The 8881-nt window shown below is 42.2% G+C and overlaps 1 protein-coding gene across 4 annotated transcripts in view; it reads right to left on the bottom strand.

Moving 5' to 3' along the window:
- Positions 1-997: 997 nt before the first annotated feature.
- LOC106585679 (probable helicase with zinc finger domain) overlaps positions 998-8881 on the bottom strand; it is a 73189-nt gene continuing 65305 nt past the window's right edge. For 3 of the 4 annotated variants that reach the window (XM_014172153.2, XM_014172162.2, XM_045705958.1), the window contains exons 30-31: positions 6483-6792; positions 998-5418 (exon numbers count right to left, since the gene is read on the bottom strand). In XM_014172153.2, the coding sequence (XP_014027628.2) occupies positions 5054-5418; positions 6483-6792 (675 nt within the window). In that variant the 3' untranslated portion in view covers positions 998-5053. The remainder of the gene's footprint in view (positions 5419-6482; positions 6793-8881) is intronic. The other variant, XM_045705950.1, reaches the window with a different exon arrangement.

Genomic DNA, 8881 nt, shown 5'->3' with positions numbered 1-8881 from the left:
AATGTTTTCCTTTGCGTGTCCCAATGAACACAAAGCTGTTTTGAGAATAAAGCCTTGAATCATGGCCATAGAGGGGAATATCTAGAAAACTCAGGGCTCGGACAGTGAGTGTCGATAGAGCGAAGCCATGTTAACTGGTAATTTCCCGGGTGGATCATGAAAGGGGGCATTTAATAATTTCTGAAATCTTTCTTGGGGTGGGGGGGGGGTTTGTGAAATGGTTACTGTTGCTGGGAACCCTGCCGGAAACCTGTGCTGATCATGAGCAGGAATGACGGGGGGGCGCTGAAAGGAGGAATCTTTGGAAGCGTACCCTCACTGTGTGTGTAGGGGGTGATGAAAGAGGAGCAAGAGCACCCTCCCTGTTCTTCGCCACATCAGAAAGAGTCCAGGCTTTTGATCTGGATCTTTTCAGTCTACACTCCCTTGATGGGTTAATTTAGATTCCAAACTCACAGCCAGGGTTAGTTTGGTGGCAGAGAAGGGGGAAAAGAGGGAGTAACCGCATGATGGAGAAAGGATCAAAAACAGAAAGAGAAAAATACTTCAGAGCTGCCTTCGTTGATTCTAAACAAAAGTGACATCAAATGTCAATGATGCAAGTCTATGGGCCTTGAGTGCAAACTGTTGGGGTACTGTTCACCACTAGCAGCAGTTATGGGTAGGGGGCCTATGCACCTGTGGAGGCAACGGTTGAGACTGCTAAGGATAAACCGATCCTAAGACGGATACAGTGTGTTGGGGTTAAGGGTTCCTCAGGGGCCACATCACTTCTGAGTGAGATAATGACAAGTCATATCTTCAATAGCAAACAAGACACCCAGCGATTTAATGAGAGTAAAGTCAATTGCGTAACCCTTCGGTCCCTTTTGAGACATTGAGCCACATGGTGTGCACTTCCTTTCCACACAGGGAAATGACTCAGAGCTATAAAACTCTACCTCATCCAATCCAACAATTGAAGTACGTCTCTGCAATAAAAACAAGGAGTAACTGATTCAATAAAAACACTTTAATAGAGAAACAAATTTTTAAAAAGAAAAAAGAAAATAAAACCTTTGAAACAAAGTCTAAATCCTTTATCACGACCACCACCAATTGAATTGAAAAGAGTGAAAGGGAAATATTCATCATTATGTAGCCCACTCGTGTGGGTCCAGTGGGGGGTAACAGTTAACAGGTGTGCCATTGATTTACTGTGGGAGGGGAAGAAACAGAGGAGACCGGAGACAAAATGGATGACAACAGGAGACGTGGTTTTACAAAGGCTGAACACAGTGCTCTCTACTGGCTGGGCTAAATGCTGCTCCCAAGACAAAACCGTCTGTTCAAGTTAGGGTTGTTTTAGTTGTTTTATGAAGGCATAGCGAAGAACTTTCGGAAGCCACTTACACACGATGATATGCGACCGGGTAGAGGCTGACATTCAAACTCTGACGACAAACAAATTAAAAGCTTCTGTCTCGATGCAAAGTCAGGCAGGTCACGAGTCATGACACGGCACAAAATTGAGATTTTGATAGCGAGTATGCAATAATGAAGGCCTGAAAAGGCGCGGTACGGACACAAGCACAGACCTATTACTTACTCTTGCACAAGATTACTAAGAACAAACACAGAATGGCTCAATCTCTTATGGTTTGGATTTTACACAAATACAGGTCAGACACTGCAGAAATTGTGAGGAATAAATATTGCACAATTTAGAGATTAACCAACAACTAATTTGTGGAAAACTGATTCAAATTTAAGAGCCAATTCTTTGCAAAGATTTTCAAAGCTTATAATATGTGCCCCGTATGTCTGGGAGCAACTTTCGCCCAGCAAAATAATTTGGAGGAAAAACAACTCTTACATGAGCATTACATAATTCATTGACATGTTAGTAAAATATCATACTTTTTTGTTCATGTCGTCACAAGTCATTGTACACATCAAACAATATACCAAAATGTTACTTTGTAGGGAGAGAACAAAAACATGACATTGTTATTGTTGCACAAATCAATAAACTATTTGATAAAACCGGGGATATAAACAAGCCTTGTCATCTTGGCATGCACAGAATGAATGTAGTCTTACGTGAAAAAATAATTGTCGAACCACAAAGCACCCCTGAAATTAAAATAGATTTTTTAAACTGATTTAGCGAAGAAACTGAAACAAGGACAATTAATTCCTGCAACATTGATTTTAAAATGAAGTATTCTACAGTAAAATAACATGTTTTATATGCCTGCAACAAATAAACTTTGTAAAAGCAGCCAGACACCATCTTATAAAAATTAATTTAAAAAGTTATTACTATAAGATGCTGTGACTGCCAACACGGTCCATGTCCATTTTTGTGAATTTGCATAATTAAAAAGGGCATACCTCCTCTTTTAAACAGCTTCTACAAAATTGAGGCGCTCCCTTAGCCTTGTTTGTAAATACCTAGAAAACACATATTTACAAGTATGTTTTTTGTTGTGATGAACCTAAAATTCACAACCTCTTGAATCTGGACCTTGGAAAGTTAATGACCAAACATTTAAATAAACTGAAGTCCCCGTAAATGTTTTTAATGATCATTTCAACTGTTTAAGAGATGTTTTTAATTCCGACTAGATTTGCTTCCTGAATAGCTGACAGCATGTTTGACTACATTATATATATTTTTTAAATACTTCTGATTGACGGGCTCATACATTAAAAAGAATGACAAAATAGTTACATAAATGTACCAGTTAGAATCCAAGGGTCTTTTATTACAATATACTGAAACAAACCATTAACCAATTAAAAATATATATTTGATGGGGGAGAAAAGGGTGCAACACAAATGATTGATGGAGAGAAAATGGTTTCCAGTAAATGTGACAACTATGGCTATTACACAAAAGAAAAATCAGTCACAAATTTGCATTTTATAATAATCGTCAATAATTGTCATGATAATTTTATGCTACTGGCAATTCATTTTTTGAGTGTGCACACTAATACAAATGTATAAAGATTGGACAGCTTGATGGTTGTTTGCAAATTATTTTACAAAAATGCAAATAGATTTCACTCACAAATACGTGTGTCACCCTAAAAATACCTCACTGATTGGAATGCATGTCAGAAAAGACCTACAAACAGTGAACAATCTCTCTTTTGTGGCTAAAATAACCAACACTGATTGCATTTATTTGTTAACAATTGAAACATTTTGAGACGTCAAAATAAAAAAAAAAGGGGAATCTTTTTTCCTGTCTAATTTCCAGGCAAATTGCCAGGGCAAACAGACAGTTGCTTAGATGACTGAGGTAACTCTATCTAAATCAGAGCAAGAGGTTGGTAGCTAAAAGTGATGTCCGCTGATGACACAGAGTACATGGAATATCGGCGAAAAAGACTGTGGTATTGCAGTACCAGTACAACTCAGGTGATAGGACAGAACCAAAAAGTAACTGATGGCACTGGTCTAAACCAGCCGGTTTTCTTTCGGGCCGAAGTCCTACATAAGCACAAAAATAGTCTATGGTTGCAAAGTTCCCAAAATTCCCAGGTTTTTCAGAAATCCTGGTTGAAGAATTCCAAGTCAGGACGATTCCCTAGTTGCTTACTCCCTTGCTGATTCCAGAAAACCTCCAACCGGGATTTCAGAAATACCAGGGAATGTTGGGAAATTTTGTGACAGGATCTCTCTCTTCAGACTTTCTAAAATGACCATAAAGCTCTGAAGTGGGTCAAAGAAAAACAAGGAGACAATTGACGTAGACCCAACATCTCACTCAACATGAAACAAATCTTTCCAACTTGGCCGCGATCCCTCTCTATACCTTCAGATTCCCTCAGCAGCCTTAGTTATGACTCACGTTTTACCCATCCACCAATTTATGCAGTTTGTCTCAAGTTTCTCCACATCATTTTTATCACGCAATACGCCTACATCGAAGACAGTGGTTAACCGACTAGACTAAAGGGAAAGCCATTCGCCCAACAGGAGAACAACCATCTTTGGGCCTCAGATGAAAAACGGCAGAGGAAGCATACCATGGCTCTTTCTGAAACTAGTTTTTCCAAGTTGGAATCAAACAATAGTAGACCTCACTTTGATGTGGCTTTGCATGCTTATCATTATCTATCCTATATTTTTCTCTTTTAAAAAAGAGAGGAGAGGGCCAGTGAAAAAAGGAATTTACGTGCAAACCAACACATTTGTATAAATGTATAATAAAGTAATCGTTTTTTTTCTGAATGGTGTGTGTTTGCATGTGCATGTTTGTATGCATGTAAGAATCCCATTTACTGCACTAATCTGTCACTGAAGATGATTTTCAGGTGAGAATGTCTAAGGTTGAGGATGAAAAGCAAACCAAATGAAGTCTAATGTAAATGCTAACATGATACAGGAATTTAGGTACATGTCTGTTGCATACAACTCAGTCATTTATTTTCTTTATATGTACAGATTAGAGGAAAATGTATCTACTTCTATACAATGTTCCATATACTTTATATGAAATTAGTTGACCACTTAGCTTTTTCCCTGTTAACACAACTATGATGAAAATCAAGACAAAGTCCACACAAAATTTGAAAACGAAATTTTAAAAAAAAACAAAGAAACCTTCAACATAAAAAACTTCAATAAGGGAAAACAGACAGGCAGCCAAGTGGTCAACCAAATGTTGTTTTTAGAATCATTTTAGTACATTTTTAAAAAGTTTTTTTTGCATTACATACATATATAAGTGTACATAATATAAGTATATATTCATATATACATCATGTGTATGTATATACCAGTAATGCATCCATTATATATACTTAAGTTTTACATATTTTAAAAAAAAATTTATGTCAGATATGTGAAACAGAAGAAAGATTTGACTGTTACAAATAAAAGTTTAAAACAAAACAAAAAGCGGGAAACAAAAACGAATAGAAACAAATTTGTAAAAGCTGTTTTTTTGTCTTTTTCACAAAAGGATTGCCATTATTAGCTTATTTTTTTCTTCTTTATATTTTACCTTTTTTTTTATTTAATATTTTTCTAGGGGGTATTTCTCAGGGGTGAAACTCATTTAAAATAGGAATAGTATCCGTTGCTACCATTTGAACTTCCTATGCTGAGCTCTTGGAGTAGGGAAAGTGGGTCGCTGTGCTTTTTGACCTGTTCGGGACGAGCTCTGGGTTTTGGTGGGGCGCGGAGGGCACTGGCGTAGGACATGGTGGGGGGTTTTCCAGGGTTTTGGGGGCCCCCGGGGCCCTGGCCGGGCTCTGGGGGGGCTTGCTGCTGCTGCTGCGGCTGCTGCTTGCTGTTGGGCATGAGAGGGGGGAACTGTCCGAGGTGCTGGAGGGAGTGGGCGGGAGGCTGGGCCGCAGCTACTGCTGCTTCAGCCTTCATCTGCTCCTCTGCTGCCTGCCGCAGGGCCTTGGAAGCTACTGGAGAGAGGGAGGAGGAGGAAGGGAGAGTGAGGAAGAAGGATGAGGGGGAGGGAAAAGAGTAGGAAGGAGGAAGAAGAAAGGGAAAGAGGAGAAATTATGGTTGGAGAGATTAGTTTCAACTTCCAAAATATACAATACATTGGGGGTTGCTTGTCAATGTCAGGAGAACAAATGAGCACCTAGAAAAGAAACTGACACTTTTGTTTTTGTCACGCTTGCATTGTTGGAATCATTGACAATGACAGCCACTTCAGCATGCGAATTCGTCAACCTTACAGTGGCCAACAGCCTTCAAAATGTATTCACCAGGTCCAACCCTGATGACAACTGTCAGAAATTGAACACCCGACTGGCTCTCACCTGAGGGTCAGACACTGCCCAAACCGGACGCGTGCGTTGCAAAATAAATGTACACATACATGTTATTCAATCACTGCACCCACACTGCTCACGCGCTCCAACGAGCGTATGCGTGGCCAGGCTTTAAAATAGAAGTTGCTTCTATTTGTGACACAGAACGCGATGCAAGTCCGGCCTCTCCCATCTCCTCATTGGCTTTTAGAAGCATATACCCATGGTGGGTGATTGAAAGATGAGCTGAGGTCGGTTGTGGTAATGCACCTTATTATGAAAGTTAGTTGCCAATCGCCATATAAAGTCCAACGAAGAAAAAGAAGCCTGGGAGGAGGAGAGATGACTAGAAACGATTCGGTTGACTGTTTTATGTATGGATTAATTGTCGGAGTAGAGGACTCTGGTTGAGAGTTTGTTTTGATATTTCAACCTGCGTGTCATGATCGCATTTGGTGTGGGGGAGACAAAAATCAATTTGCGCGTCCGGTTTGGACATGGTGTCAGCTGTCACTATTCTGCCACTGCTAGAGAGTTAACACAGGCACTGCCAAGTACAATGAGTGCAGTAGGCTACACTCAAACCATTATATATATAAAAAATGTAGTGATCTGCACTGTACCACGCTCAGGTACATAGTCAATACAATGCTGAATAATTAGCATAACAGTTTGAGAAAAAAGTCATTTGTGGTGCTTCTGATGCGTACCTAGGAGATCCCGGTGTTGGTGTTGAACGAGTGTGCTGGCTCCGTTGCATGGAATGTTCTGGAACGGGCCGGGGCCACCCCCGTTGCCGGGCCACAGCTCGGGCGGGGGGTAGCCGTAGGGGGCGTGGGGGTGTTGGTGAGTGTGTTGGTGGGGGTGAGGGTGTTGGTGGGGGTGCTCCTGGGGGTCTCCTGGGCAGGGCTGTGGCTGCTGCTGGGTCATGGCGGCGGCGTTGGCGGGGGATCCCTCGTCTGGGTAGCTGGAGGAGATCCGCCGCTGGTAGAGGGGCCGCCCGGGACCCCTGGGTTCATACTGAAAGAGGGAGACAGAAAATAACAGACAGGTGTGATACAGAAAGGAGGCAAGGTGGGATAGAGAGAGAAAAAAAAGACAATATAGGTCAATCAAAAATCGCCCATGGTGCTTTGAGAGATCATCCCTATTCCTCACAGTGTCATGTCATATCTGTAGGAATCACAACATCCCTCCTCTGCGCTCCTCTTATTTGTCAACTAGTAACAGCAGGTGTGAGTCAATCCATTCCACAACGTTCTCATTTCACTTACACAACACATTCACTCTTCTGCCAGAGTACCTATTACAGTTCCCGTAAGCTGGGAACATGCAGGGAATCATGATAAAAATCCTGGAAAACTCATGGGAATAGCAATAAGACGGGATGAGAGCCACGTGAGGGGACAGGCTGAGCCTTCCGAAGAGCAGTTGAGAAAACACCCGTTTCCGAAATTGGACAGTGGTATGAAAACAGAACAGCCCTCAGACCAGAACACCATCCAGAGGTGTTAATGACTGTGGTGAGATGAGCCTTTGGGAGTGACAGTGTTAGACCCAACACCTTGTGAGAGACCCTTTCTTCTCTGGAAATGTTAGTCACATTGGGGGGAGGGGGTGTGTGTGTGTGTGTGGGGGGGGGGGTTTCAGGGACAACATAATTTTTTTTTAAACAAACGGTCAGCTCAGGTGATTTTCCAAAAGGACTTTCTTCCAAATGTTCTTTTAAGCCAAGTGAAAATGCTAAATGTTTAGGATGACAGTAAATTGGGCTTCCCGAGTGGCGTAGCGGTCTAAGGCACTGCATCTCTGCGTTGCGGCGTCACTACAGCCTGGGGTTCGGCCGTGACCGGGAGTCCCATAGGGCAGCATACAATTGGCCCAATGTCGTCCAGGTTAGGGGAGGGTTTTGCCGGTGGGGGCTTTACTTGGCTCATCGCGCTCTAGCGACTCCTTGTGGCGGGCCAGTTGAACGGCGATTCCTTCGACACATTGGTGCGGCTGGCTTCCGGGTTAAGCGTGTGGGTGCTAAGCGCAGCTTGGCGGGTCATGTTTCGGAGGACTCATGACTCGACCTTCACCTCTCCCGAACCTGTTGGGGAGTTGCAGCGATGAGACAATATTGGAATTGGATATCACGAAATTGGGAAGAAATTGAGAGGTGAGACTTGACTAGTGCAGTGTTGAGACTTGACTGGGTGAGGTGGTGTGCTGTCTCTCCAGGTCTGACTAGCCACAGTTGAGGACAGCGTGCTGTTTCTCGTGATCAGGCAGGTTTGACTGCCACAGTGGCACAAAATACCTAAATAACCTTAAGAACGGTGCTGCACCTGGACAAATTATTGAAAGTATGTCGACCTCCCGAGTGGCGCAGTGGTCTAGAGATCCTGGTTCGTGCCACTAGAGATCCTGGTTCGAGTCCAGGCTCTGTCGCAGCCGGCCGCGACCGGGAGACCCATGGGGTGGCGCACAATTGGCCCAGCGTCATTAGGGGAGGGTTTGGCCAGCAGGGATGTCTTTGTCCCATCGCGCACTAGCGATTCCTGTGGCTGGCCGGGCGTATGCACACTGACACGGTCGCTAGGTGTACGGTGTTTCCTCTGACACATTGGTGCGGCTGGCTTCTGGGTTAAGCGAGCAGTGTGTCAAGAAGCAGTGTGGCTTGGCAGGGTTGTGTTTCGGGGGACGCATGGCTCTTGACCTTCGCCTCTCCCGAGTCCGTACGGGAGTTACAGCGATGAGACAAGACCAACTACTAATTGGATACCACGAAATTGGGGAGAAAAAGGGGTAAAAAAAAATATATATTTTTAAAAAATTGATACATACATATATATACATATACACATACATATACATACACACATATACATATACATACATACATATACACATACATACATATATATACATACATATATATACATACATATATATACATACATATACATATATATACACACACATACATATACACATATATATACACATATATATACACACATACATACATATACACACATACATACACATACATATACATACATATACACACACATACATATACATACATACATATATACACACATACATACATATATATATATAC

The sequence above is a fragment of the Salmo salar genome, chromosome ssa02 (genome assembly GCF_905237065.1).
Source record: "Salmo salar chromosome ssa02, Ssal_v3.1, whole genome shotgun sequence".
In the NCBI taxonomy this organism is placed as follows: Eukaryota; Metazoa; Chordata; class Actinopteri; order Salmoniformes; family Salmonidae; genus Salmo; species Salmo salar.
Note: the sequence above shows the minus strand (reverse complement) of the source record. Positions and strands in the feature narration are given on the sequence as shown.